Source organism: Pyrus communis, chromosome 5 (genome assembly GCF_963583255.1).
Source record: "Pyrus communis chromosome 5, drPyrComm1.1, whole genome shotgun sequence".
In the NCBI taxonomy this organism is placed as follows: domain Eukaryota; kingdom Viridiplantae; phylum Streptophyta; class Magnoliopsida; order Rosales; family Rosaceae; genus Pyrus; species Pyrus communis.
The window spans coordinates 27649870-27677352 of NC_084807.1; the positions used below are offsets into that span (position 1 = coordinate 27649870).

The 27483-nt window shown below is 39.3% G+C and overlaps 6 protein-coding genes and 2 pseudogenes across 13 annotated transcripts; 7 read left to right on the top strand and 1 right to left on the bottom strand.

The window, feature by feature from the left end:
- Positions 1–1316: 1316 nt before the first annotated feature.
- Positions 1317–6015, top strand: LOC137733738 (stress response protein NST1-like). 4 transcript variants are annotated; one of them, XM_068472907.1, is made up of 11 exons: positions 1317–1761; positions 1852–1938; positions 2151–2294; positions 2376–3133; positions 3369–3457; positions 3574–3677; positions 3764–3863; positions 4238–4313; positions 4446–4557; positions 4645–5176; positions 5270–6015. In XM_068472907.1, the coding sequence occupies exons 1-11, from the start codon at positions 1461–1463 to the stop codon at positions 5760–5762; spliced, it is 2796 nt and encodes a 931-aa protein (XP_068329008.1). In that variant the 5' UTR covers positions 1317–1460; the 3' UTR covers positions 5763–6015. The 4 variants fall into 4 exon arrangements, with proteins under 4 accessions (XP_068329008.1, XP_068329010.1, XP_068329007.1 ...); XM_068472909.1 differs by having other exon boundaries at positions 3045–3133; XM_068472906.1 differs by having other exon boundaries at positions 2151–3133.
- Positions 6016–6837: 822 nt separating this feature from the next.
- LOC137734072 (uncharacterized) lies at positions 6838–9857 on the top strand. 4 transcript variants are annotated; one of them, XM_068473340.1, is made up of 7 exons: positions 6838–7131; positions 7205–7294; positions 7514–8231; positions 8552–8610; positions 8754–8882; positions 9238–9373; positions 9464–9857. In XM_068473340.1, the coding sequence occupies exons 3-7, from the start codon at positions 7527–7529 to the stop codon at positions 9737–9739; spliced, it is 1305 nt and encodes a 434-aa protein (XP_068329441.1). In that variant the 5' UTR covers positions 6838–7131; positions 7205–7294; positions 7514–7526; the 3' UTR covers positions 9740–9857. The 4 variants fall into 4 exon arrangements, with proteins under 4 accessions (XP_068329441.1, XP_068329439.1, XP_068329442.1 ...); XM_068473338.1 differs by having other exon boundaries at positions 6838–7294; XM_068473341.1 differs by lacking the exon at positions 7205–7294.
- A 425-nt stretch (positions 9858–10282) lies between these two features.
- On the top strand, positions 10283–12583 carry LOC137733973 (probable prolyl 4-hydroxylase 12). Its single transcript, XM_068473197.1, has 7 exons — positions 10283–10477; positions 10955–11074; positions 11189–11246; positions 11337–11438; positions 11562–11619; positions 11714–11886; positions 11985–12583. The coding sequence occupies exons 1-7, from the start codon at positions 10407–10409 to the stop codon at positions 12336–12338; spliced, it is 936 nt and encodes a 311-aa protein (XP_068329298.1). The 5' UTR covers positions 10283–10406; the 3' UTR covers positions 12339–12583.
- On the top strand, positions 12393–13186 carry LOC137734536 (F-box/FBD/LRR-repeat protein At1g13570-like; annotated as a pseudogene).
- LOC137733971 (uncharacterized protein At3g49055-like) lies at positions 13107–15569 on the bottom strand (annotated as a pseudogene).
- A 1276-nt stretch (positions 15570–16845) lies between these two features.
- On the top strand, positions 16846–22053 carry LOC137734874 (uncharacterized). Of its 2 annotated transcripts, none has more exons than XM_068474185.1 (10): positions 16846–17058; positions 18166–18387; positions 18604–18737; positions 18858–18902; positions 18983–19036; positions 19403–19507; positions 19611–19814; positions 19902–19987; positions 20211–21229; positions 21342–22053. In XM_068474185.1, the coding sequence occupies exons 2-10, from the start codon at positions 18210–18212 to the stop codon at positions 21614–21616; spliced, it is 2100 nt and encodes a 699-aa protein (XP_068330286.1). In that variant the 5' UTR covers positions 16846–17058; positions 18166–18209; the 3' UTR covers positions 21617–22053. The 2 variants fall into 2 exon arrangements, with proteins under 2 accessions (XP_068330286.1, XP_068330285.1); XM_068474184.1 differs by having other exon boundaries at positions 18210–18387.
- Positions 22054–22695: 642 nt separating this feature from the next.
- On the top strand, positions 22696–23407 carry LOC137734537 (uncharacterized). Its single transcript, XM_068473781.1, has 2 exons — positions 22696–22784; positions 22855–23407. Exons 1-2 carry the CDS (start codon positions 22696–22698, stop codon positions 23405–23407), a joined length of 642 nt encoding a protein of 213 aa, XP_068329882.1.
- A 2208-nt stretch (positions 23408–25615) lies between these two features.
- Positions 25616–26365, top strand: LOC137734538 (uncharacterized). The gene has a single exon (XM_068473782.1). It carries the CDS (start codon positions 25616–25618, stop codon positions 26363–26365), a length of 750 nt encoding a protein of 249 aa, XP_068329883.1.
- Positions 26366–27483: the final 1118 nt, after the last annotated feature.

Sequence of the window (27483 nt, forward strand, 5' to 3'; positions counted from 1 at the left end):
GGAAGGTCCGTAATGAGTTTCTTTGAAAGTGTGGATGCATCACCATTGGATGTGCAACTTAAAGCCCAAACGTGGCTGTCAAAATTCAAGGAATGGAATTCGTGTTCAGAAGTGGAAACATCCGGATTTTGGTTGGATAAAATGTAACTTTGATGCTGCTTGGGATGTGAATGGTTCATATGGGGGTATAGGGATTGTTGTTCGAAACTCAACATGAGGTTTCATGGCTACAATGGTGGTTCGGGAAATTGGAGTTAGCTCAGCGATGCATGCAGAGGTTGATGTTGTATGGGCAGGAGCTATGTTTGCTCGACATTGGATTGAGGAATAGGTGCAGGTGGAAGGGGATGCTATCATGGTGGTTGCTGTTATTCAGAATGCGGGAACAACTTTGCATGGTCATTTTGGTCACTTGTTTGCTGATACACGGCAGATCATTCAAGGGTTTAAGCAATGGAAGATTTCTTTCGGACCAAGAGAGACGAACAGAGTGGCACATCGGCTTGCACGGTTGAGTCTAACGATTGATCACCCAATTTCTTGGTTCAAAGAACCCCTTGATTTTATTTCTGATTTATTATTGGAGGATAGTCTTAATAGTTAATTTGGTGTAGAATATTATTTTTTCCTTTGATCGGGTTAAAAGCCTAGACAAGATTTTTATTAAGGCCCACTGTTAGCACCCTATTCTTGATTATGTACGTATTTCTACTAATAAATGAATATTGCACTTCATCTCAAAAATTCCAAAACAAAACAAAAACAAAACAAAAAAAAATACCTCCTCCATGTCCACCAATAGATAATAAAATCAAAAGTAAATTGTAGCAATGGTCCCTCAACTAAAAATCTATTACTATTGGTCCCTTAACTTATCAAAATGTGTAACTATAGTATTTTTCATCAATTTCGTCAAAATTTGTCAAAATAAGTTACGTTAGAATAACCATTTATATAATAAAGGTCCCTCAACTCATCAAAGTGTGTAATTATGGTCATTTTCGTCAATTATGTCAAAATTTTTGTCAAAACGAGTTATATTATAAGGACCATTGCTACAATTGGTTTAAAGTTAAGGGGCTATTTCTCCAGTTGAATTAAAGTTGAGGGACCAATAGTAATGAATTTTTAGTTGAGGGATCATAGTTGTACGTTTTGATGAGTTGAGAGACCAATGGTAATTGATTTTTAATTAATAGATCATTACTCCAATTGAGTTAAAGTTAAGGGACCATAGCTACAATTTTCTTTAAAATCAAAATACCACCCAAAAAAATAAATAAAAAGACAATGAAATTAAAATATCTGCAATTCAATAATTTCAATCTTCTCTCTCCCAAATTCAAGCTTGTAAAAGACCTAATTTCAACTTCCCCCACCGAAGCTTCTCTCTCTCGCTCTCTATGCGTTTCAATTGGGTGTAATTTCCCCCAATCCGAAACCAGCAGCGGTGAATTTCCATGGCGACAGTGACTGCAACTTGCTCTCCGAGCTCCCTCCAGCTTCGCTTCGCTTTCAATTGCGGCAATTGCGGTAAAGCATCCTCCGTTCTCGTACGTAGGCGATTGGGGAAGCTGGATCGTCGGGCCCGAGTGCTCTGCGTTGCTCAGGGCAATGAGAGGTCCGGGGCTGAATTGGAGCCCCGTCGCAATGGGGGTTCGTGGGTCGGGTCGAATTCAAATGCTGACGGGTTTAAAGGGTGGTCCAATTCAGATAATGGGGAAGAGTCATTGGACTCACAGAGGAAGAAATGGTTTTTAGGTAATAATTGTTCGACTGTATTAGATTGGCGTTTTCATATCATTTATTCTCTGTCTGGCTGCTAACATTTTTGGAATAGTTTGCTCTCAGGGACTGTGGGAGCTGGAGTTGCCGGAGTCGTTCTTGTTGCGGGGCTTACTTTTGCGGCATTGTCTTTGGGAAAGCGAAACAATTCAAGTAAGTAGCTGCCTTGTTTCTTTTGATACTAATCAAGCTCTGAATTACATGGACTGAAAATTTGATGATGTTGATGGAAATGGAAGTATTTGTATCTTGTATTGTTTATGGTTGTGTATGATATGTGTTTTATGGAACATGTTTGCCTTGAGCTGTAGTCGACGTATTTCTTGTTTTCGGCTATATGTTAAAACGTAAGTGGATGTATTCAGGCCCAAAACAACAGATGGAGCCGTTAACAACGCAGCAGGAGCGATCATTGACATATGATGATGAAAATCATAGAACTGCAGAAGATGTAGATGATCAAAGCAATGTGAAGAATGATGCCAGTAGTAGTCCGGAAGGAAGGACAGGTACTAATGAGGATTCTTCTTCATCTCCAGAAATTGATGAGTCTCCCAATGAAATTAGAGTTGAAAATGATTATGATATAGGAGATTTTAAAAACACATCCGGAGGTACTGAAGCCAATGCCATCAATAATGCTTCTGATAAAGGAGATTCACCACTTGAATCAACTTCCGATGACAAATCAGTTGAATCTGAAACATTCACAAGGAAATTTGATCTGTCTGAATCTGATAATGGCAATGATTCATTTGTTGCCTCTGAGATTGAGGGTTTTGACAGCAGCCTCACTGTAGGTATAGGAGATTTGGCTTCTGAACTTAAAGGGAACCTAGTCAGTGTCGAACCAACTAACTTGCAAGCCTCTGATTCAAACCTTAGCACTGAACCCCAGGATGGAATACCCGGGAGAAGTGAAAATCATATTTCCACTTTTGAGTCTTCTTCTTTAAGTGTCGTTGCACATGAATACAATGAACCTGTAGCTCTGGATGTTTCACTTACTTCACAGTCAAACACAATTTTAGAACCTCAGGTATCGTCTAAAGATAACATAGGGACTGTACCCTCATCTTCAACCGAAGAAAACCTTGAAATGAGCAAAACACTGCAGGTTTTAGCTGAGGGAATTAGTTCATCCCTGGAAACGAATACCATAATTGAAAGTGAGTTGTCTAGAAACAAGTCACAATTACCAAATGCTGGGAATTCCTTCTCTTCTGCTGGCATACCTGCTCCAACTGTAGTTTCTGCAGCTCTACAGGTGCCACCTGGGAAGGTTTTGGTTCCTGCCGTTGTTGATCAGGTTCAGGGGCAGGCATTCGCAGCGCTGCAAGTGTTAAAGGTATGATATATTGTCATATTTTGCTTCTAATTTCCTTGTTCCAAAGTCTTTACAACAATTTCTCTGTATGAACATTCAATCCTATTGTTGCATTTGAGTCCTTTAGTTTGACAAATTTTGAATTGGAAATCTTCGACACAGATTGCGATGTTGTTCTCATTATTTTTTATGGTTTTGGTTGCATAGATGTTAAGCCAGTTTCCTTTTTGTAATTTGAATATGACAACTGTTTCAGGTCATAGAGGCTGATGTTCAACCTGGTGATTTGTGTACACGACGTGAATATGCTCGTTGGTTGGTTTCTGCAAGTAGTGCTCTTTCAAGGTATAAAACCCTCCATGACAAGATATAAATCTTCACAACATATAGTCTCTTTTTAAATTTGTGAGGCATATTATAGGTCTACACGTACTGACATAATTTCTTCGTGTTAACTGTAGGAACTCAATCTCTAAAGTATATCCTTCTATGTATATTGAGAATGTTACTGAGCTTGCATTTGATGATATTACACCTGAAGACCCTGATTTTCCATCCATTCAAGGTTTGAGCATGTTAGATTTCTGTGGTGTAGCGTAAGTGATAGTGTGATAGGCTTTGTTTGCTTATAGTTTCCCTGCATCCATTCAGGTTTGGCTGAAGCTGGACTTATTTCTAGCAAGCTGTCAAGAAAGGATATGCGTTCTTCCATGGATGAAGATGACAGTCCTTTCTACTTCTCTCCTGAAAGGTAGTATATTTTATTCCTTGTAATGTAGTGCTCTCTTCAGTTTGTTGTTTCATTGAAATCACTTGGCATTATTTTGGTCTAGTTCTAAATACGCCGGGTGTATCTCCTCCAAACCAATTATCCTGACTGTTCATGATTGAAAATTTACAAGTACTTGTTTCATTGCATGGTCTCATTACCTTTGGAAATTAGCTGCTCTAGTTGTGAGGCCTTGCAGTATTTTTTTAGTAACTTATCTATATTTGTTTAATATGTTTCTCTGCTTGCATTTAAATGTTCATCGATTTGCTTTTTGTTCCAGAATTTAGGCGAAATTACATAGGTAATGGTTTTTCTTATTTTCCTTTTTTTTTTTGTGCAATTCCTTGCTGCAGCCCTCTATCACGGCAGGATCTTGTAAGTTGGAAGATGGCCCTAGAGAAAAGATATCTCCCCAAAGCTGACAAGGAGGTTGTTAACAGTATAAGCTTGTTTTCAGTTTTATTCTTTTTGAGCTACTCTTCTGCTTGTAGGTCTAAATACTAATTCTCTACTTATTATTCTGAATTATTAATTCTCTACTTGTTATGTGCATTTGCACAGGTCCTGTACCGAATTTCTGGTTTTATAGACGCTGATAAGATACATCCAGATGCATGTCCTGCACTTGTTGCTGACCTATCTGGAGAACAGGGTATTATTGCTCTTGCATTTGGTGAGTCATGGCTCGTAACTGTATTTCTAATATTCACACAATTTTACGGGTTTGATAGTTAACATTTCTTTCAATTTTGATTTAAAGGTTACACCAGACTCTTCCAGCCGGATAAGCCAGTAACAAAAGCCCAGGCTGCTATTGCCCTCGCAACCGGAGAGTATTCTGACTCGGTGAGTGAGGAGCTTGCACGTATTGAAGCAGAATCTATAGCAGAAAATGCTGTGGATGCACATAATGCTTTAGTAGCTGAAGTTGAAAAGGATGTGAATGCAAATTTTGAGAAGGATCTTTCCTTGGAGAGGGAAAAAATTGATGCCGTTGAGAAAATGGCTGAAGAAGCAAGACGTGAATTGGAAAGGTTAAGGTCTAAGAGAGAGGAAGATAATATTGCCTTGATGAAGGAGCATGCAGCTGTTGAATCGGAAATGGAAGTTCTGTCTAAGTTAAGGCATGAGGTGGAGGAACAATTGCAGAGCGTAATGAGTAACAAAGTAGAGATATCCTATGAAAAAGAAAGAATTAGCAAACTTAGGATTGAAGCAGAAACCGAAAGCCAGGAGATTGCACGCCTACAGTATGATCTAGAGGTTGAACGGAAAGCCTTGTCCATGGCCAGGTATTTAGCTTCCAAGTCTTATGCATCTGTTAGGCATCTAGTGAATTCGTATTTTTCACCCAACATTCTAAGACTTTAATCTTTTTAATCCAGGGCTTGGGCTGAAGATGAGGCAAAAAGAGCAAGAGAACATGCTAAAGTACTTGAGGAGGCTAGAGATCGCTGGGAGAGGCAGGGAATCAAGGTAGTTGTTGACAACAACCTCCGAGAAGATGCCTTGGGTGAGGTTACATGGCTCGATGCTGGCAAGCAGTTCTCGGTTGAAGGAACTGCCAACAGGGCGGAGAATTTAATGGACAAGCTGAAGGCACTAGCCACAAATATAAAAGGAAAATCCCGAGATATAATTGATCAGATCATCCAAAAGATAGCCTTGCTCATATCCAATTTGAGGGAGTGGATCCCCAAGGCAGGAAAAGGGGCTGCAGAACTAAAAGACGCCGCCATTTCAAAGGCCAGTGGATCGGCCCAAGAGCTGCAGCAAAGCACCTTGGAGTTTAGCTTGGCCGTCAAAGAAGGTGCGAAGCGTGTCGCAGAAGATTGTAGGGAAGGAGTGGGGAAACTCACTCAGAAGTTTAAGGCATGACCGCGATCTCTTAACAGTAAATTTTGGACGTCGGGCTGTTGAGTAGTCAGAAATGTAAAACAGTTTTGAGAATTTGTCGATGAAGGGCACAATCCATCAAGATTCGTATAGAGTCTATTTATACCATTGATGCTTAGCTAGGCAGTCTTTTGTAATAAGTACACAATCACATATCTGAACCGAAATAAAATTGCCCCCTTACACTTTCAATGGAATGGTTAGATCCAGAAAATAAGATTTGCCTTGAATCAAAGATTTGTTGTGTTCATTTTACTCTAGTTTTTTTATTTCGTCTTATTTTCCGTCACTCCAAAGTCATGTTGGCTAGTACAGTATGAATGATCCTATCATAGATCTGGTGAAAAAAATTAACATAAAATGAGAAATTAACAATCGCATTGCTACTCTTCCTTTCTTCTCTAGGTCTCGGTTACTCCGATCCGCTTGGATGTCTCCACCCGAAAAGACCCGACTCCCCGGTTGCTTCCTGCTCTATTGAAGTTTAGTGAAAGAAACTATTAGACGTAGTATAATATGAGCAACTAAAGTTTCAAGTTTGCTTTTTAACGTGAATTTGGAAATTAAGTGATGAATATATCTTAATTTAATCAAGCTATAGAATCATTTTTCTCTTAACTTGTTCAACTTACATGAATAACGAGAACGTATAATAAAATTAACATTGTTTCATACGTAATTAAGAATTTTTTTTTTACGAATTTGATTAAGAATTTAAGACTAATCAAGCTTGACCCACGCATGGTTAAAGAAGTGTTACCGCCATAATTATTTATTTCTCATCACAAATTCGTAATATGTTAAAATAATGCTATTCATACACATATTGTTACCTCTCACACATTCATATTAATTTTAATTATTGATATTTTTCAATTCATTTGATTCGATTACTGAAAATTATAAAAAATATCTGAGAAGTAAAAATAATACTTCCACCGAGACTCAAAAGTAGATGGACCACCGTGCACGCGAGAACGGTAGAGGAAAAGTGAATAAAACGAAACAAATGCCACTGTAAATCGATTGAATTCACACAACTGCCACTGCAAATGGAAGCCAACAGTGATGATTGGCCTCAACCACGCACCTTCTTCATGTTTCCACCCCCTTCCAAGTAATCATAAAATACCAAATGGGCATTGACTTGCAGGTACGACCACCCTCCTTTCACTGCTTATTTGAATATTTAACTTAATGGTATCAAATTTGTATAATATACGCAAAAATCATGCTTTAATTTCATCCTGAAAACGAACTCCATGCTCTCAAATCTTGTGAAAATTCTCGTGTATTTGCCGTGAGACTCCAGTATTTGATCGAAACCGAAATCTTGGTTTCTGGGTATCGGGTACTTTCCTTCTCTCTGCTTTTTCCTCTTTTATTTTGGTGTTTGCTGGATGTAGAAATTGTGATCGTTTCAGCTGCTGAAGATTTTATGAGTGCATCAAAATACAGTAATGGTGGAGGCTCAGTTGAGCCAATTGAGCTCTTTGTCAAGTTTCAGCTTCTGGGTATGAAAAGATAGCAGCTTTGGTTTCAATTTTGCGTAATTTGGGGTCAAATTATATAACATTGTGTTTGATGTGCTTCTACTGAGATTTCTTTTGAACATTAGTCAATGAATACCTGTTTTGAGTTTGCGAGAATCCGAATGTTTATGTGCTGCTGAAATGTCCTTAGGGATTGGTGTTTTGTGAATTCTGAGTTTTGATGTGTCATAGTATGTTTAGACTGTAGGACTCAATGTCAATCCTATGTGGGTGTCCCATACTTGAGTGTGTTTATTGTCTGGCATGTACCCGTTGGGCGTGGAAGCGATGCCTCCACACAGCGGGTCATGACAGTGAGACTTGGGGCCTTTCCACTGCTGAAGAATTCGAGCCTGTTCCTCGCCTTTGCCGCTACATTCTAGCAGTTTACGAAGATGACCTTCGATGCCCTCTTTGGGAACCGCCCGGTGGGTATGGAATTAACCCAGATTGGTTAATCTTGAAAAAGACTTATGAAGATACCGGAGGTCTAGCTCCTCCTTATATATTGTATCTTGATCACGATCATGCTGATATAGTTCTTGCCTTCAGAGGCCTTAACTTGGCAAGAGAGAGTGACTATGCAGTTCTGATGGATAATAAGCTGGGAAAGAGGAAATTTGATGGCGGGTATGTTCACAACGGGCTATTGAAATCTGCTCAATGGGTTATGGATGCAGAGTGTGAAATTTTGAAAGATCTGGTGCAGAAGTATCCAAATTATACTTTGACTTTCGCAGGACACTCCCTAGGGTCAGGTGTAGCAGCATTGTTAACCATGGTGGTAGTGCAGAACAGGGATAGGTTGGGGGACATTGATCGGAAGAGGGTTAGGGGCTATGCTATTGCACCGGCAAGGTGTATGTCATTGAACTTAGCTGTCAGATATGCAGACGTCATCAATTCTGTTGTGCTTCAGGTAAGTATTTACTAACTCTCTTTGTTCTTATTTTGTACAATAAGTTTAAATGGGTATACCGTATATATCTTATTATGCTTCTGCAGCCTTAGATTTTATACTTATTGGCATCTTTTGTCTCATATTTGTGTAAATTTTCATCCCAAAATCTCCTTGTCTAATGTGTATCTGTGTTGGCAATGTGTGGAAGCTTGTTCATTCATAACTAAATAGAAAAATGATGTACTCCGCCTCTATGAAATTTACTTTGAGAATCTTGAAGTAGTGGTGGTTCTGTCAATACATTCTTAGATTTGATTGTGGTCATTATGCCGGACCAGGATGACTTCTTACCGCGGACTGCTACACCCTTGGAAGACATTTTCAAGTCACTTTTCTGGTATAGATGGCTCTGATAACTGTTTTTAACCATTGTTTGTTCATAGCTGAAGGCATACTAATATTTTGAGAATTAGTTTGGCGATGACATCAATTTTGGATTGAGTTTATTTGGATTAAAGTTATATTTGATACTTTTAACAGTTTGCCGTGCATATTGTGCCTACGATGCATGAGGGACACATGTATACCTGAGGAGAAGATGCTCAAAGATCCAAGGAGGCTCTATGCACCTGGCCGCCTTTATCACATTGTTGAGAGAAAGCCTTTTAGGTATTGTCAGGCATTAATGATCAATACTTAACTGTGATCATCTGCTTACCTAACTGCATACCAAGGACAAGTTTTCACTTCTGTTCTTGCTTCTGTCAATGTGCGGTCGTTGTGCAATGTGTAAATTCAGTTGTATTGTAATCAAACATAGTATATTAGAGACCTATATCCTGCCCTATTAACTACTGTATCCTTTCTATTAGGGATGTTATACAGTGATACCTGCTGTTTGGACGGATTTTCGACATCCACATTGAACCAAAGATATAGCAGTTTAATAGATATTGCTGAGCTGGGAGTACCTTCTGATGTTATGCTGTTAAAAGATCTCCCATCTACATATTTTTGTTTGCAGGTGTGGAAGATTTCCCCCTGTTGTCAAGACATCAGTTCCGGTCGATGGGAGATTTGAGCACATCGTTCTTTCTTGTAATGCCACTTCCGACCACGCCATCATTTGGATAGAGAGAGAAGCCCAAAGGGCTCTGGATGTAAGTTTTTAGCTCAAGCCTCATGTAGATCTTAAAGCTTAAAATCCTCGCCGGTGTCTGAACCTCTGTACGTGTTTCCCCTCTCTTCAGTTAATGTTGCAGAAAGATCATATTATGGAGATTCCGTCGAAGCAAAGAATGGAGCGGCAGGAGACATTAGCCAAAGAACACACAGAAGAGTACAAGGCTGCATTACAGAGGGCTGTCACATTGGCCGTGCCTCATGCATATTCACCATCGCCGTACGGAACTTTTGACGAGAAGGACGAGGAAGATCAATCGTATGGATCAAGCGGGGAATCTTCGTTTGGTTCGACTAAGAAAAGCAAGTCCTTCGCAGCGCGGTTTTTCGAGAGAAAAGAATGAACAAGAACGGAGTGATTGTCGTCGTTATTACTATTGTTTGATAAGGAGTGACTGATCTTTACTGTAATTGTTTCATGTACAAAACATAGAGTAAATAATAAATTTGATTTCATTGATTCATTCTGTGCTTTTTTCTTTAGCCAAAAGTTGTGGTTTTCTGCGATGCCAAATTAGCTGGAATGAGTTTAAATTCCGAGATTTGGTTGTACGTAAATCAAATTGCATTCATCTAATGATAATTAATACAGTTGTCTAAGTGTTTGAACAAAAATGGACTAAGTGTTTGAACAAAAATGGACGCATATGAAAGTACTAAATTTACAACGAATGCCGAGGGAGAAATTTACTTACAAAGGCTTGACAATCATTGTGATGGTATTTAAAATTGGTCACGTTACTGTTTGCTTTAAACTTTTCTAGTGACAATGTGTAATTAATTTGGGATACTGACGAAACGATATGTCGTTGCATGAAAATTCTTCTTCATAGCGGAATCTTGTTTGGTAAATTATTATTTTTAAGGGGAAATTGACTGCTTCAAAGTGTTGTACATTTAACAGAAAAGAAGAGAAAAAAGGGGTTTAGTGCAGCTGAGGCAAGTAGTACCTCTCAGACTCTCGGATCAACTAGCTCATAAATTTGACGCAGGAGAGGAGCTTCAGCTTCAATGGCCTCCCTTGCCTCGATCTTCCTTCTTCTTTCCGTTACGTCTTCCTTCTTCAGCTCTTCTGCCGAAATGTAAGAATTTCATCTCAATTTTCTTTCCGCAAGCTCCATTTTATTTGCGATTCAATCTTACCGTAACGCTAATTAGGGATTTGTTAATACATTTCACAATTATTGCTTTCTTAATTGAAATTATCTCAATTCAGCCTCGTTTTCTCGTTCATCAATTGATGGGTTTCTGGGCACAGATGCTTGAAATTCAGAGTGTTAATTATCTGTCTAATTCTGCTTGAGGGATAATGATTTTGATCCATATTTTTGGACGAATTCCTGAAAACCCTAGCATAAGATTATATTCTGAGCCTTGGTGCAACAGAAAGGTTGCTCCTTTGTAACCAAAGGTCACGGGTTCGAGTCGTTGGAGTAAGGAATATTTTTGTCTCTTGCAAAGCGGGAAGCCTTGTTGGCTTGAGGTCGCTCTTTAATAAGAATATTATGCTTCTTACAAACTGAATGAAGAATGTTTTTTCTCTCTCTATTTTGTTTCAGTGGGAGAAAGGAACTAAGGAGTAAGGAAACCATCCAAGAAACTGTCATACATTTTGGCCACTCAGTTCATTCTAACCGAATTGACCCGTCACGCGTTGTCCAACTATCTTGGCAACCAAGGTCAGGTACATTGTTGAATTTCTTGTATGATGATTTTCGCAAGGTTTCCAGTTCCGGGAATGTGTAATGTCTTGTTGCTTTGAGAATCTAACTTCGTCATCCTTCTTGCAATAGGGTGTTTTTATATAAAGGTTTTCTATCAGATGAGGAGTGTGACCACCTTGTTTCTTTGGTATATCCCTCATGTTATCCTTTTGGACTTTCAGCATATTAATCGGTTAAGGCTGCTTAGTAGTTCTAAAATTGGTATTCTGGCGCCTAGGCACTCGGGGGAGAAGATAAATCTGTGACCGAATATGATGAGTTAGGAAACACCGACACCATGAGGCTGCTTAAAAGCTTAGAAATTCCCTTGGTCATGGAGGTAGAATTTCATGATTTGTTGAAGTGTGTTTTGTTAATCATTTCGTTGCTGTATGCCGCTTAATGTTTGGCGATGCAAATACTCCAAAACCCTTTCTCTAATTAACTGTCTTTTGGTTGTTAGGATGAGGTAGTTTCAAGGATTGAGGCAAGAATTTCAGCCTGGACTTTCCTTCCGAAAGGTATCTCCCCTTGCTGTTGTTGCTATGGTCTTCAGTTCCTGAACTGGCTGACTTGATCTACCTTACACATGTAGTTCTTGTGTTTGTCCTTCAGAGAACAGCAGAGCTTTACAAGTTTTCCATTTTGGGAACGAGGAGGGTGACAAGAATTTCAACTACTTCGGTAACAAGTCCACATTGGAACAAACCGAGCCTTTATTAGCAACAGTTGTTTTGTATCTCTCAAATGTCACTCGTGGTGGTGAGATTCTATTCCCCGAATCACAGGTTAGAGAGAAACTATCATTGTATTTCGCGTTTCAATATAGGTTTGTGATTTATTGTGGTATATTAAATTGTTAACTGTGGTTCAAACTCTCTCTCAGCTGAGAAGCAAGGTCCGGTCTGATTGTAGAAGGAGCAGCAGCATCTTGAGACCCATTAAAGGGAACGCGATTTTGTTTTTCACTCTTCATCCGAATGCATCACCGGACAAGAGCAGTCCACATACCAGATGCCCTGTACTTGAAGGGGAAATGTGGTGTGCCACAAAATTCCTTCATGCTAAATCCATTGGTGGTGAGAAGATCTCATCCGATTCTGGGAGCAGTGAATGCACCGATGAAGACAGTAACTGTCCCAGGTGGGCTTTGATGGGGGAGTGTCAAAGGAACCCAGTTTTCATGGTTGGTTCCCCTGATTACTACGGGACTTGCAGGAAGAGTTGTAATGTGTGCTGATGGCCAAACGGGACTTGCAGGAACTATTGTTTCCACAGTGCACATACTAAAGACATGGTACCATTCTCATTTGAGCTTGCAATTTTAATTGTCAGAGGTTCAAGCTCTTAAAGCGTTAAAGATTCTATGTTGTGTAATATCCTAAGGGTAACCTATGGATGTTGGTTTTCGCCAACCTAGCATAAAATGCCAGTGTTTATCAAATTACTGAGGTCTTGTTGAAAACAGCCTCATAGATTTTGTTACTCGAGCTCTCTTTCTTCACCAAGGACCCGTTCACATGTTCCAGCTTTCGACTTCATACTTGCAGAGCTACCCGGATATAGATCAATGGATGCTTTTCCTTTCGAGGAATGATATCAAAGCTTGGTTCTCAAGTTGGGGGAAGGTGAGTGGTTTAGCGTGCCCTCGTGCCATTTTTACTGTAAAAAGTTGAGCCGTTTGGAGCTCTTTCGCTGCGAGTTGGATCCAAATCCTGCTTTTAAAGGATTTTTGTGTATGAAGAGCCTCAATCGTGGATTCTTGATCAGGTTTTGGTTACTCTTGATGCAAATTGAAAGTCTTATTTCCAGTTGCCCTCTACTTAGAGTCTGGCCTTGTCATACTTTGATAGCTTAGTTCTAAACATCCGCGCTCCAAATCGCAGATTCTTTTGTCTCGAAGGCGAATTTAAGGATATCTGTCTTGAAAATACTCTGCTTTTGGTTGCCAAAGGGAAACTAGTTCTTCCCTTGATTACGAGCGTCCCCAGCTGAAAGGAACTTCAAATCTTGGTAAGTTACTTTAACATTGCACATTGTAACTGTGCTCGAGCAATTGTTTATTTGCATCTTAAAACTAAACGAAGAAACTGATTCAAACAAATACAACTGATTTGAACCGAAAAGTAACTGACTTATCACCCGCTGGAGTGAAGCAAGGCTTGCATCTCTGGTAGCAACCGTCTTACAGGCCCGATCCTGTTTTGTGCATTGTTGGCAGCTTTGAGGGGTCGCCATGGCCAACATATGCATCTCACCCTTCGGTTACTGCGCTCTCTGCTCTCTGCTTCTTCTACTTGTTTTGATAGTTCTTCTATACGCTTCCGCAGTCCTGATGTCCTGCTGTCGGTCAGCTGCAGGGACCTCTCTGCTGCTGCTTGTGCAGCCATAGCGGTTGCTGCAAGTTCTTCTTTCAGCTTCAGTTTGCCATTTGACACGTCCAAAGCCGCCTTTGTCTTCTCCAATTCTTGCTTCAGAATGGCGATCTAACAAAATAACATACCAAAGTGAGAGACTCTAAATTAAAGAACACCAGATAAGAAAATAAAGCGTAGAACAAAATCCTAGTAAACGACTGGGAAACAACGAGCAATCAGAAGCAATTCACAACGGGGAATACAAACATACCACTTTCTCACGTTCTCCTATCTCAGTTTTCCCGGCTTCAACTTCTAGCTCACAAGCTTCTCTCCATCTAACAACCTCTGCTTCACTTTCCTTTGTTTCGACCACGAGTTCTTCAACCTTACAACCATAAAACGAGAAAACACTTCATCAATAAGGTGAGTACGCTTTAGGAATGCAAGGCAAACAAACAACGGAGTTTGTTATACAACTAGCCATTACATTTTGAGTTAACGCCCTCTCTCTATCTTCTAACTCCTTGATGTACTGCATGTTTTCCGAAATTTCTTGAGCTTGCTTCTCCATAAGACTCTGTAAGCGCTCAGTGTCTGACCTGGCATGGTAATCGACAACTAAATCAACGATACTCAACATATATAGTACAGTACGGTTAGAGTGGCGCTTGCAGAAATTCATATTCGTAAAACACTTGAACTGTGACAAGTTTTCATCACATAATTTCGAGAATCATACTCAAACAGTTACTGTTTCCCTCGACTGAACAACGTCCTCCTTTTTTCTGAACGTTCGTAAGAACTAAGAACTGCATAATTTACATGATTTCGAAATCCAAATTCAGGTGAATAACACCGAACCAACGCGATATCTTCTATAGCCAGGCCTACCTCACAACAAACCAAAATACAAATGCAGATTCAAATATCCTCACAATTTGATGACGAATTACCTAGATTCTTCCAGAGATCTTCTCAGCTGAGTGATCTCAAGCCGCAGGTTCTTCATTATCTTCTCTACAGTCGATGCCTGATACGAAAAATCAAACACGAAAATCAAACAAAGGGAGAAATCATAAATTAGCACAACATAAACAACGAAAAATTGAACTCACCAGACTGATAACCCCCTCTTCAAAGTCACTACTATCTGATTTACTTCCGGCGGAACTCTCCAGCGACTGCTCATTGCCCCCACTTCCCATCATAAACCCAAACCCAACTCTCTGCAAACCCCTCTCCGCAATCTGCAAAAGCGCCACCTGCTTCTGCTCGTTGTTTCCTTTCAACTTCTTCTCCACCGCCTCCTTCTCCACCAGAGCAACCCTCAGCAAGCTGCTGATATCCCTATTCTCCTCTGTCAGACTCACCACGCTTTTCTCCAACTCCTTCTTCTCCTTCTTCCTCAACTCTTTATACCCTTCTCTTCCGCCGAAGCCGCCAGCCTCGCAACCGCCTCAATTTCCTCCCAAACCGCCCTCGATTCTGGGTCGAATTCCGATTCCGCACCCGTCCCCTCAGCTTCTTCAGCTCTATTCTCAGCCTTTTCGTCGCTGACGCCGTCCATTATTCCGATAAAGCCCTCCTTGGTCGATCGGAGCGAATCCAAGCACTTCATCAAAAACCCATCTCTCTCTTTTCTCTCAAGCTCCAACCTTTCAATCGTCTCCCGACAAACTCGCACCTCGTCTTCAATCGCCTCCTTCGTCTTCAACTCCTCCTCCAATTTGGAAGCAAACCCGTCTTCCTTTTCTCTCAGAAAATCTTCGAGCTTCTGAATTTCGCCGCGAAGAGAGTCTCTCTCGCCGGAAATTTCTCCGACGACTTTACTTAGCTCGGCGTTGCGAGCCAGGGCGTCGTCTCTCTGCTGCCGGATGTTATTAGACTCTTCCTCCATCGCCGCCGCCTTCGATAGCAGGCTCTGGTGCAACTGGCAGAGGGACTCGAGCTCGGCGAGAAGTACATGATCGGGTTCGGAGGTTTCTGGGTCGTTCGGGGGATCTGGGCCGTTGATTTGGGGGTCGGGGAGTGTTTCTGCAGGGTTTTCCATGGTCCATGGAGAAGACGAGGATTATAGAGAGTCATGAATAGTGCGTGACTGAGAGGGAGTTTCAGAACTACCAGTCAAAGAAGTGTGGATGGAAAAGGAGAAGTTTGGGTTTTGGCGCGGGAGTTTCTGGTGGGCCAGAAAATTTTGGGTTTTTTCTCTAAATGTGGGTTGTTGCAATTGGGCTTAGTGTTGGCTTGGATTTTGCGTGATGAGCTTTTCGATTCGACAACTAAAAGCGCTTATGCTCACGTTTAAGAAAAAAAAAGTTAATTTTTTTTATGAGTAGATCGGTATTTTTATAATAAAGGCAGGAGAAGTTCAGGTAAGTTACACAGTGGGTAGCTTAATATCGAATTTTTCATCTACGAAATTTGAACATAAGACCTCTTACTTCCAAATGAAGAGGAATATCACCATAACGTAATACCGAGTGACAAGTCAATAGTATTTTTAAATAAGAGAAATGATTAACCACACATTCTTTTTATTTTTATTTTATTTTCTGTGTATAGTAAAAGATTATTAGTAAATAGAGTCAATACTTAAGAGTGAAGTTTTGACCAAAAAATAAAACTTAAAGAGTGAAGTAAGTACACATGCGCAGGCTAGGTAAATTGGCTTGGATCATATCTCTGTGTGAGACTGTGAAGATTAAAAAGTTTTACATCAGATACAATTGGAATATATCAATCCTCCTCTGGACAGAAAAAAGTCATACGAATTTCATGAATCTTAGTCTAATTATACTTCTTTTTTTTAACAGAGGAAAATGTTCAAACACAACATTGAAAACTATAAGAAAATGGAATTGTTGTTGGCACTCCAAATTTCTTATTCTACACTCCAAATTTTATATATTTAGAAAGAAAAATACACTTGTGAAGAGTATAGAATATGATTTTTAGAGTGCCAATAACACTTCCTTAAAAAAAAAAAAGAATCTTAATACATTGGAGGGACCGAACGCATCTAATCTAATCATAACTAATTTATTTGTCGCCCGCAAGTTTTATCTTTCAAACGAGAATGTGAAGATCACTATTCTCAATAATCTCAAGACGTATTAAAAAAATAAATAAATAAAAAAACCTAAAGCCCAATCTTAGCGAATGGGCTCGAAGCCCAATATTATATTGAACTGAATTCTCTCCCAGGGGAACAACTTAGGGCTGTCAATCTCTCAATTCCCAAGGCCACCCCTTCACTCTCTCACTCTGCGCGTGAGATAAACCCTACCGTCCTCTCCAGTCGTAATCTCAAATTTATTTATTTTTATTTTTATTTTCGTTTTATTTAATTATTTTACCCTTTTACTGCACAGAGACAGAAGGCTTTCCCTTCCTTCGTCCATCTCTCGCCTTTATATTTTCTCCTTACGGACTCCCCCACTCTATCTCTCCGTTCCCCTTCGGCTCGTCACTTTCTCGAATTTTCTCGGCGATTTTCCTTCCCGCCAAACACTCCAAATCTCCCTCCCTCCTGCTCCGATTCCCGCAGATCGCCCGACGTCCTCACTCTCTTCCAACCGATCTCTGCTCGCGCCTCCACTGGTACGTAAAACGATTACTGCCTCACTTTCTTCTCACACGTATATATCTATACATTTATACATATATATCACAAATCGATCACAGATCACGTGTTTCCAAACCTTACCAAGCTTCGCCGAATTCATGCTTTTTGTAGTCTTAATTTTTTTTTTTTTCAATAGAATTATATTTCTGTTTGATAGCTGGTAAGAACTCTGCATCTGTGCAATGAGAAGAGGAAACCTATAGATTTCAAATTTTATATATATCTGTGTGTATGTATTTGTGGTGTATTTGGAATCGTTAATGGTGTAATTTCAACGTAGCTAAGTCTTACAGTCGTCTCTGGTTAAGTTTGATTTTGCATGTTTATGATTTTGAGTTCCGGCATGCCGATTCTGTGAGATTTATTGAAGTTTCCTATCCTTTTTTCAATTTCCCCTCATATGTTCATTCACCTACTCTTGATTTTATTTCGATTTTGTTGTATGATTATGTTTCTATAACGAGGTATATGGATAAATGTTTCGTTTGATGCGTAGGCAGAGGCACTTTTCGCTGTGCAATATTTCTGGTGGATCTGTATTTCATAATATGTTTAGGATATTGAATTTTGTAGGTTTTCACCTTTTTGGTTACTTCCTATCTTTTATGGTAGATTTTTCTTCAGATTTCATTCTATTCATCGTTGTTTAATCGATGGATCTTTAGGTAGCTGTTTATGTGGTGAAATAATTAAGTTATTTGAATTTCTTTTGTTAGGTGGAAGTTCTAATTCTTTTTTGCATTACTAAGTTCGGTACAAGAACACATGTAATATGATTGTGGCTTCTTTGATAATATGGTCGAGAATTATTCTGTTCTGTAAACTACGATGTCCATTGATGTTGTAATTTATGTTTCCTGATAAGCGCACATTGTTGGACTTATTAGACACGTTAACTTGTTTGGAAATAAATCTATTTAGCTGTAATGTCGATGAAATAGGATGCTTTTGTGCCCTGAGCTTGCTTTCAACTGCTGCATCCACTTTAGATGCGGCATATTCGTGCCTCAATCCAGTTCAATTGAATGTCACTTAGTCACTAGATGTTCACCTTGTTTTTATTTGTCCTATATTTTGTACAGAGACACCCGGTGCTCTGGTTGATATGAAGTTTGTGTGTGTATAGATGTCAATTGCTAAACCTACGACCTCAAACTCTCTGTATGCTATGAAATCAGAGGAGGAAAGTGATTCCCTTGACACTATCATCAGACAAGCTGCAAAAGAGCCATCTATTTCTTTCTCAAGGGCCGGGGATAGCCCAGTCCCTTGGATTCAGCTACTTCATGCCTTAGACCAACAAGGTACTAGAAACTATTTCGTATAATCACAACTTTATTTGATTATAGAAGTAGTGCACCATTAGATTGAGATTTCTGCCATACCTAATGGGGAGTATCCTGCATTTGGTTTGCCTTTCTTGGTCCACTGCAAAGGCCAATGGCTGTTTTAATATACATATTATGTCATAAGAAGGTAATTTGTTTCTAAGTGTTTGATGACACACGTTACTCTGGCAGAACTTCCAGGTTGGCCCCTGCACTCTCCTAAAGTGCAGATGCAAAAGTGTGACAAATGCCCTCGAGAGTTTTGCTCATCCATCAACTACAGAAGACACATACGTGTGCACCACCGATTGAAAAAGCTTGACAAGGTTTCCCTTCTATTTTTAACTGTTGTAAATTTGTCTATATTGTTTTTCTGCTTGTTGCGACTGTGAGCATCTTTTGCTGTCCATTTTGTTCATAATGCTTATTTTGTTTACATCTTGTAGGATTCTTCTAAAAATAGGGAGCTTCTAGGTGAATTTTGGGATAAGGTATTTATTCTTTGAATACATTAATGCTACCTTCTTCCTAGTGTATGTGCTCACCCTTCCATGATTTGGTCTTTGTCCAGCTCTCGCCAGAAGACGCAAAAGAAGCTGTATCATTCAAGAATGTGACTTTAGAGGTATTTTCTGTTACTTGCCTTTGTTTTTATGGCATGCATCATAAGTTATTATCATGTTCCGTCGTATGGTATTAAGTGACATTTTTTTCCTTCTTGTGCTTAGATTCATCAAACATAAACTAAGGTAGGACAGTAATTGCGTTTTTGTCCTCACAGATCGTAGTTTTGAATTACCATGATTTTTTCTTCGCCCCTTCCTCCAGTTAATTTCTAGTGGGCTTCATTTTTTTCAAAGTCACTATATTATTTGTGCTGGTGTCATCTTTATTTAGCTTCTACGTTTTATTTCTTAAATTGTTACTTAAGTGCAATCATGTGAAAGAAACAGTTTTTAAAGGAGAGTTCCTAATTTAATATATTTTCTAGGAAGTTCCAGGGTCTTCAATTATAAAGGCATTGACAACACTTATACGGAAACAGGGATTTTCTCCTTTCCCCCACATTTATTTGAAGGCCGGTTCAGCCCTTCTGGTAAGACATTATTCTTTTTCTTGTGTATGAGTATTTATTATAATGAACTGCCACGTTGCCTGTTATATGGATGTGATATTATGATTCTTTTCTTTTTATCCAGGATATTGTTCAAGCTAGACCTTCCAGGTTTCCCATATCTTCCCTGGAGTTATTTTCTATCCTCGATGATGCAAGTGAAATGACGTTTCTGTCTGGGACAGCCATATCAATGCAGAGATATATTTTTGATGGGGAGGCTGGGAAAATTGGCCTTGAATCAAAAAACTTAGTTGCTTGTACAAGCTTCCTGGTGGAACAGAAATTGGTAACTTTCTTGCTTCCTTTCCATTTTTAGATATAGTTGATTTTACTCTGTTTATCGCGTTTAAACCTGTGGTGATTCTTTGCTCAGTTGAAAGCCTGGCATGCTGACAAGGATACGGAAGCTTTGAGGTTACAGAAGTTGCTAGTGGAGGAAGAAGAAGCTGCTCAAAGAAGGTACAAACAAGCATTTCTATTTGATTTTCAGCACATTTCTGTTTTTTAATTGTGTTGGTGGGAAGATTTTCGGTGCCTTTTACCTTTTTCTTAAAAAACTCACCTCCTTAAACTCGGCACTCTGTAGAGTATAGGCCAGCATGACTGATTAAGCTGTTGCCTATTGTTTTTTATCAGTTGCATTTGCATAATCTGTTTGGTCTTATTTTCTGAATAACTGTAGGCAAACAGAGCTGTTGGAAAGGAAAAGGCAGAAGAAGCTTAGGCAGAAAGAACAGAAGGAAAAGGATCAAGGACATGGGGAGAAGATCGATGTTAAGGAGAACATTGATGAAACTCTGGATGCTGTGCCACTCGTAGAAACATCTAGTCCTTCAGCAACATTTGATTCTGACACGGCCAGTTCAGATATGCTGGATCATGCCTGCTTATCTCTTGAATCATTCCAACTCTCAAACACGGATGTAAGTGCGGATCCCGAATCTCAGACTCGAGTTAGCTTTGGACATGTTGATTCGGTGAGTGGACCAAATGTTGAACGGCGGGTGGTGCAAGGAAATGGTAGTCGGCGTGCGGCTGCTCGATGGCAGTTGTCTCCAAAATCGCAGCGGGGTGTGCCCAATGGATTTCATGGAGGTCATAGTTCTCAAACATCGAAGCATTCATCCACACAACACCATGGTAACCACAGGGATGCAAGGGCTGCTTCCAGTGGCAATAGAGTATGGAGTCGAAAGCCTAAACCAGAATATGATGGGAGGAGTTTGAAAGCTGGAGTGCAGAAAGTAGCATCTGAACCAGATCAAATCAAGAACCGTGAGGTTTTGATTGGTTCTATACCAGTCAATCTTGGAAATTGTTGCCAGGAAAGTAATAATCAGGCTGGTGTTCACGATGAGTGTCTTTTGGAGAAGGGTCAAGTACCAAAGGACAATTCTCAGGATAAAACCAATAAACCTGATCTGGTACAGAGTGGCACAAACCGGTCAACAGTGAAGCTTTGGAGGCCAGTGAGCCGGAATGGAACAAAAGGTCCTATGCCAATTCAGAACGGCAGCAAAGAATCTGACATAAATGTGGTAGCTGAAAGGGGCAACAGCCAAAACCTTCACAGTGAAAATTGTGAAAGATCGTGTGTTGTGGATGGCCATAATGTTGGAAACGGGAATGGCTCAACTCACCCCGATGAAACTGGAAGGCTGGGCTTCTCTAGCCATGCGGCAAAAGATTTTCTTGCACAGAGTGAGTTCAGCTCCATTATTATATCTTGTTCTATTTTATCTTTTGTACAAGCTGCTCCCCGTTGAAGTTAATTAAAAATACTATACAATAAGTACACGTCTTGTTTGTGCAGGATGGAAGGATGCTATTGCTGCAGATCATGTGGAATTGGTTCTATTCCAAGACTCTGAACCTCCCAGATGCCCAGAAAATCAAGATGACCGCGAAGTTGCAGCGACTCATCCATCGAGGTTTAAACGCAGCATTCTTGGCAATGCAGAAAACCGGCTTGCAAATGGAGACGCATTTGATTTGCCAACTGCTGGAGCTGCTAAAGTCAGGCGCAGGACGAAGCATGATAAGGGTGTGAAGATTAAGTACATTCCGAAACATAGCGCAGTTGCCTAGTAATCGAGGGTAAAGAGATGGTTTTTCTTTTCTTTTTTCGGGGTTATACAACGTGCACAGTTTAGCCAGTGATTATATTCGTAGAAGCAGAGGGGTCCAGTTTTTACCAGCGGTCTTCTGTCGGAAAATCGAAGAACAAGTTTTGGAAGATAAGATTTTTTTCCTTTTGTTATAGTTCCGTCCTTTTTTCATTTTCATAGCAAAGATTGATTAGTGAGATTTTCTTCTGTTTGTCAAAAATTTGTGTAATAAATTTGGTTTTGTGGTTTGAGCCGTCCTTTTCTGTTTTCGTTGCCAATTTGCCATGCATTTTTTTGTACCGTCTTGATGGCGTCGTCAGTGAGATCGACAGACCAAATGAGTCGGTTTCTGGACGGGCATTTTGTTTATTAGGTCCATTTGTGATGTCATTTCAGGTTACAACATTTGAAGTTGAAATGGGTGTATTATACAAGAATTTTGATCAAATTTGAATATTTTTTTTATCAAATTCGATTGTGTAGACTACCCAATCGAATGCATTTCCTCTATTGTTGGGATCCGTTTCGCGAGATGACACGAAAGTAAAACTGTTTTAGATCAGCTTATTAATGAATCGGATTATTATCTCATTACTTATTAAAAACTTATTAACTAGTCATATTAAGAACATGTTAAGAAATAATTAAGATAATGAATTTGACATGATACGTTAAGATAACGATATGACACAAAAATAATACGAACACAACAAATACGATCCATCAACAAACATGATCCGCTTGCAAGGCCTATTCAAATGACCAAGTTCCATGGGCCATGCTCGTTTCCCAGAAGGTTGCACCTCCACGGCGTCTCTTCTTACACGCATTTACATGTAACCAGTCCAAACTGAAAATTCGATAACAATCCAAGAAGCAAGCGGTTTGTCTACTTATTGGTTATTATTGCACGTATACAAATCAAATCCCTACTCGACTGCCACGTGTCCACTCTCGTCTCAGCTTTCTATGCCTAAATCCACCATCCCCTCTCTCCCCTACTTAACTTTGATCGAGCTCTTACTTTGCTTCCAGTAACTTCCACGTAACCAAGAAAAAATGGCTGATCCCACAGACCTCAACCTCCCAGAAGAACGAGAACATGTATACAAGCAACAAAACGACGACGTCCCCGCAAGCTCCCTGAAGTACCTCAACCCCAAGAGGGGCCAAACCATGGAGACCGCCCCCAAGGCGAATCGCATCTCCTTTTGGCAGCTCAACGCCCTCATCGTCATGGTGGTCCTCACTCCTCGCCGCCAGCGGCTTGGTCAGCCCTCTAGACTTTGCCTTTGTGCTCTTCTCTGTTGTCTACATCTTCTTCCTCGGCAAATTCGCCTTCCCGCCTCAATCCGACGACCCTTCAAAAGACCCGCCAGTCTTCAAAGCCGAGGGCATAATGGTCAAAACCGGCCCGGCTTTCGGCGCCGTGTTGGGCCTCGCCCTGCCGATAGCGTATATATTTCACGGGGTTTTGGAAGGAGACCAAGAAGGCATCGAAGCTGCTGTCCCGCACGTGTTTTTACTTGCTAGTCAAGCTTTTATGGACGGAGTGGCGTATTCCGATAGGTTTTCGACGCCGATTAGGGTTTTCATGCCGGTTTTCTTTAGCGCAAAGAAGATTTTCACGCTTATGGATTGGGTTGGGAACGAATTCTCCAAAGTGTGTGTTGGTGGTGGTTGTGACGCAGCTGCAGAAAGAAGAGTGCTTCTTGGAAGAGGACTTGCCGTTGCTAACTTGGTGTTTTGGAGTTTAGATCTTTTTTGTTAAAATAATTTTTGGATTTTAGCTTTCACTTTGCGTATCGTTTTCTTGTACATGTATTCTATTGAATCCCATGTCGGCCGCACTAAAAGGCAAGTAATAGTTTTAATATCATAACCCTTTTTTAAGTAACACTGATGTTTTTTGTGATAAATCCTGTCAAGTTTTTTATGATAAAGTAACCTTATACATAATAGATTATGCAGATGGTAATTACCAACTTGAAAACAATATCGATGTTGATTGAAGTGTAGAAGTGAATTTTGGCTCGTCTATTCCACCATCCATCTTGAACTCTTCTATATATCTCTCATATATCCAAACCAAGTACTTTGCTTCCATCTCCGACGAGAAAATGAAAATAAGAAGGCAATTTGTTGAAGCAACAAACATGCTTAATTTAAGCCTTCGACCGTGGTTTTCAAGAGTTTGATCAACTTCCATCTCATTTCTCTCCCGTAAAGGAGAGATCTGTAATACAGGGTGATACGTCATGTGTTATATTTAATTAGAGGAAATTTTTTTTGGTATGATTACATGTGGTATTTCGGCACGTGTTCTGGACACATTTAGGGTGACACCCGAAGTCCATCAAACTAAAAGTGCCATCTCGTTTCCGAGCTATGGTTTGAACTAAAATCATTTATTCATCAAATCATATGCTTTTAACAGAAAGAAAGGAGAAAAAAAGAGCATATGCACTTCTTGACTAGATGAAAACTTTACTGATCAAATTCTACAAAGATATATAAAGCTGTGATAAGAATCCTGGGAAAGCATCTCATAGCATGAAAATTGCATAGAACCTCAAGAATTTTTCTTAATATTCAATATGAGGAGGGATTTGACAGGAAAATAAACAACTTTTACTTCTTAAACTATTTGATACGAAAATAAACAACTTTTACTTCTTAAACTAATTAATTCATTAAGATAATATATTTGACACGAAAACAATACGAACATGACAAGCTGATTAAGGAGATGGATATTTGAATTGAATTTATTGTATGTGATACATTCAATATGTTCAATGTAAATGTACGTATTCTAACCTGCGCCTTCCCAGTGGATTTGGTTTATAGTGAATGAAGTGTAAGTTTGGTAGTTGAGAGACATGAGTACGTATGTACTAAAACATAGTTGGGCAAGTTCGAATTAAGGCTAAGATGTTTGCTGGATTGAACATATATGTGAAGCTAAAGTTGTTAGTATACCAATCTTGGGCAACTACCACTACATGCCTAATAATAAAAATAGAAAGTTTTGTTAATCAATGACGAGGAAGCTTTAGTATGTGTTCAACTCAATACCTAATTCAAAAATGCTACTTCAATGGGCTCATCAGCACTTGATCTTGTGATATGGATCATTCAAGGCACATTAGGGTTTGAAATCAAACTTCTACTCAGGACTATAGATGGGATGATTCAGGTGAGATCCATTCTAGATCCAACTTTTTATTTGCTCATGGAGATCATTTTTTTTCATATCAAATTTGTACCATCTCCAAACAAGTTTAATTATTAATAAAGTCGAAGTCAAAAGACTAATAGAGATGACGTACACATTGGCCGCCTTGCTATATTACAGAGAGATAGTACAAAAGTAGTATGAAAAATATGATGAATGTAACGTCACTTGTTCAAATTACTCTCAGAGTTTCGATATTAACGTAAAGGTAATGATAGGGAAACTAAAGTTGCAAACTAAATGATGTGTTACCAATATGAATGAGCACGTTTATCGACACTTAAGTAATAAAATCAATCATGATTAACTTCTATATCCTTTAGTTCTAAAATTTTATTTACAAATTTACCCTTAACTTAAATAAAAATCACTTATATTAAAAAAATAAAAATTTGAATGCTGCCAGTTGACGTGTGTACACGCATCTACTGATATTGTAGACTGTAGGAGAAAACACTGGCTGTTCCCCTCAACCGAATGCCATGCGGTTGCGGTCTCCAAGTGACACACTCCTCAATCTCGCATATAAACTAAGCTTAAAACTTAAAAGATAAGAACAATGGCTCAGAAAAAGAGACAACCATACAAGTTACATATAACCTTAAAATAAAACGCTCACAACTTTCATCTCTTAGAAAACGCTCACAACTTTCTTCTTCCTTGATCTCTCTTTTTTTTTCAGGTAAAATCTCAAGTCCTAAACGATAAACCAAGAGCAACTTTTCTCACAGAGACGCAAAAATGTCAGGTGGGGTTGGTCCAACTTACAACGACATCACCCTCCCAAAAGAGCAAGAACAAGAACAGCAACAACATGAGCTCGTCAAACAAAGCAAAACCGATCCAACTTCCTCAAAACTCAAAAGATCCGGCGTCCTCCCCTTCTGGCAGATCAACGCCCTCACCATCATCATTGTCCTCTCCGCCAGCGGCATGGTCAGCCCCGGGGACATGGCTTTCGTTCTCTTCTCCTTCCTCTACATCTTCTTCCTCTCAAAGTTTGTTTTCCCCGTCCCCACTTCTTCTCAAGAGCCCCAATTCTTCAACCCCCACAACAAGCTCCTCCGCCTCCACATCGTCCTCGGCGTCCTCATCGGCCTTGTCCTCCCCATAACCTACATCTTCGAGGGCGTTCTCGAGAACGACCAGCTAGGGATCAAAGCAGCTACACCGCCTGTTTTTCTCTTTACGTGTCAACTTTTCATGGACGGAGTGGTTTTTGGTGACGGATTTTCCACTCCGATACGCATTTTCGTGCCAGTTTTGTACAACTCCAAGAGGGTTTTTACCATAGTGGATTGGCTTAGAAGTGAGTTCTCAAAAAAAGATGAAGTGTACGGTGGCTATGCGAGGAGGCTGTACGTTGGGAGAGTGCTTGCAGTTGTTAACTTGGCGTTTTGGTCGTTTAATCTTTTCGGGTGCTTGCTTCCTGTTTATCTTCCTAAGGCTTTCAAGAAATATTACTCGGCTTACAGTGAAGTTAAAGAATGAAGACATTTCAAGTGTCTTTGCATGAAGATATCATGAAGCTTTGTAAGATGTTTCTTTGGTAGTGAGGTTTTCGTTTCTTTTCCTTCTTATCTGTTAACTCATTAAATTTTCTAGTAGCTGGTTTCAGTACTTTCCTTCTTTTACAGTACTAATAATATATCATTTTAATTTGCTTAGTTTTTTTTTCCTTATAAGGGAAATGCTAAGGAGAATCTCACAAGGTGGAATTCTTTACAGACTCTCTGCCACTTTATTATTTTAGAGCTCGTGTTAACATTATGTCAAAAATATGAGTTGACAAAAAGTTCATAAAGAGCAAATGAGTCTTTTTTACATTTCTCTTTATAAATTTTGATAATTTTAATTATGATAGATTTTTGAGTGCCAATAATATTTGAATTCATCGTTTCGGATTCATAATCGTTGGTTAGTTACTTTCTTAGAAACCTCATTTTGGAGTAATATTCCAAATATGAAAAGTTATGATTGAATTATTGTTTAAATGTTAAATAACATGTTTATTTTATATTTTTTTTATTAATGATGTATAATTTAATTTATAAATTTAACTTACGAATTTAATTTATCTAGCATTATTCTTATTTAATTGGGGGTTGAATAACGTCTAAATTCGATCATTTCTTGTTGCATAGTTATGTCAATGCATGCAGGGACACTAGTCCATCCTTGTCACAAAGTTAATGAAGGGGTAGTTTTGTCTTTTAGTTTTACTACACGAGCCACGTTGCCATACGACATGCACAAGTATCCAAACTCTGAAGCACTAAAACGAATGAGGATGCTCTCTTAATTCTCTTTGTGAGAATCTCGAGCATTTTATAATCGTGTCTGTTTATCGTACATCGTGTAATCATAAATCATTGTAAATTTTTTTTTATCTAAAATTGAATATAAATAGTACTTGATAAAAACTCATCACGTGTACGATGTATGATGTATCAAAATGCATGTTAATTATTATAAATCATTGTAATTTTTTTTTATTATTATGCGCTAAACGTATGATGTATCAAAATACAGGTTAATCATATTTTATAAGAGGCTTAGACATATAACCCGACTCATCCGACTGCCCTGCTGAAGATTTTCTCGTTCCA

Coding starts and splice junctions, on each gene's coding strand:
- LOC137734874 (XM_068474185.1), top strand. CDS start 18,210: ATGTCAATTGCTAAACCTACGACCTCAAACTCTCTGTATGCTATGAAA. Junction 18,738..18,857: donor GATTGAAAAAGCTTGACAAG/GTTTCCCTTCTA, acceptor TACATCTTGTAG/GATTCTTCTAAAAATAGGGA. Junction 19,508..19,610: donor AGGCCGGTTCAGCCCTTCTG/GTAAGACATTAT, acceptor CTTTTTATCCAG/GATATTGTTCAAGCTAGACC.
- LOC137734538 (XM_068473782.1), top strand. CDS start 25,616: ATGTCAGGTGGGGTTGGTCCAACTTACAACGACATCACCCTCCCAAAA.
- LOC137733973 (XM_068473197.1), top strand. CDS start 10,407: ATGGCCTCCCTTGCCTCGATCTTCCTTCTTCTTTCCGTTACGTCTTCC. Junction 11,439..11,561: donor AAATTCCCTTGGTCATGGAG/GTAGAATTTCAT, acceptor TTTGGTTGTTAG/GATGAGGTAGTTTCAAGGAT. Junction 11,620..11,713: donor CTGGACTTTCCTTCCGAAAG/GTATCTCCCCTT, acceptor TTTGTCCTTCAG/AGAACAGCAGAGCTTTACAA.
- LOC137734537 (XM_068473781.1), top strand. CDS start 22,696: ATGGCTGATCCCACAGACCTCAACCTCCCAGAAGAACGAGAACATGTA. Junction 22,785..22,854: donor GTCCCCGCAAGCTCCCTGAA/GTACCTCAACCC, acceptor TCCTTTTGGCAG/CTCAACGCCCTCATCGTCAT.
- LOC137734072 (XM_068473338.1), top strand. CDS start 7,527: ATGTCAATCCTATGTGGGTGTCCCATACTTGAGTGTGTTTATTGTCTG. Junction 8,611..8,753: donor ATTTTCAAGTCACTTTTCTG/GTATAGATGGCT, acceptor TACTTTTAACAG/TTTGCCGTGCATATTGTGCC. Junction 9,374..9,463: donor AAGCCCAAAGGGCTCTGGAT/GTAAGTTTTTAG, acceptor CCCTCTCTTCAG/TTAATGTTGCAGAAAGATCA.
- LOC137733738 (XM_068472906.1), top strand. CDS start 1,461: ATGGCGACAGTGACTGCAACTTGCTCTCCGAGCTCCCTCCAGCTTCGC. Junction 1,939..2,150: donor GGGAAAGCGAAACAATTCAA/GTAAGTAGCTGC, acceptor GGATGTATTCAG/GCCCAAAACAACAGATGGAG. Junction 5,177..5,269: donor AAAGCCTTGTCCATGGCCAG/GTATTTAGCTTC, acceptor TTTTTAATCCAG/GGCTTGGGCTGAAGATGAGG.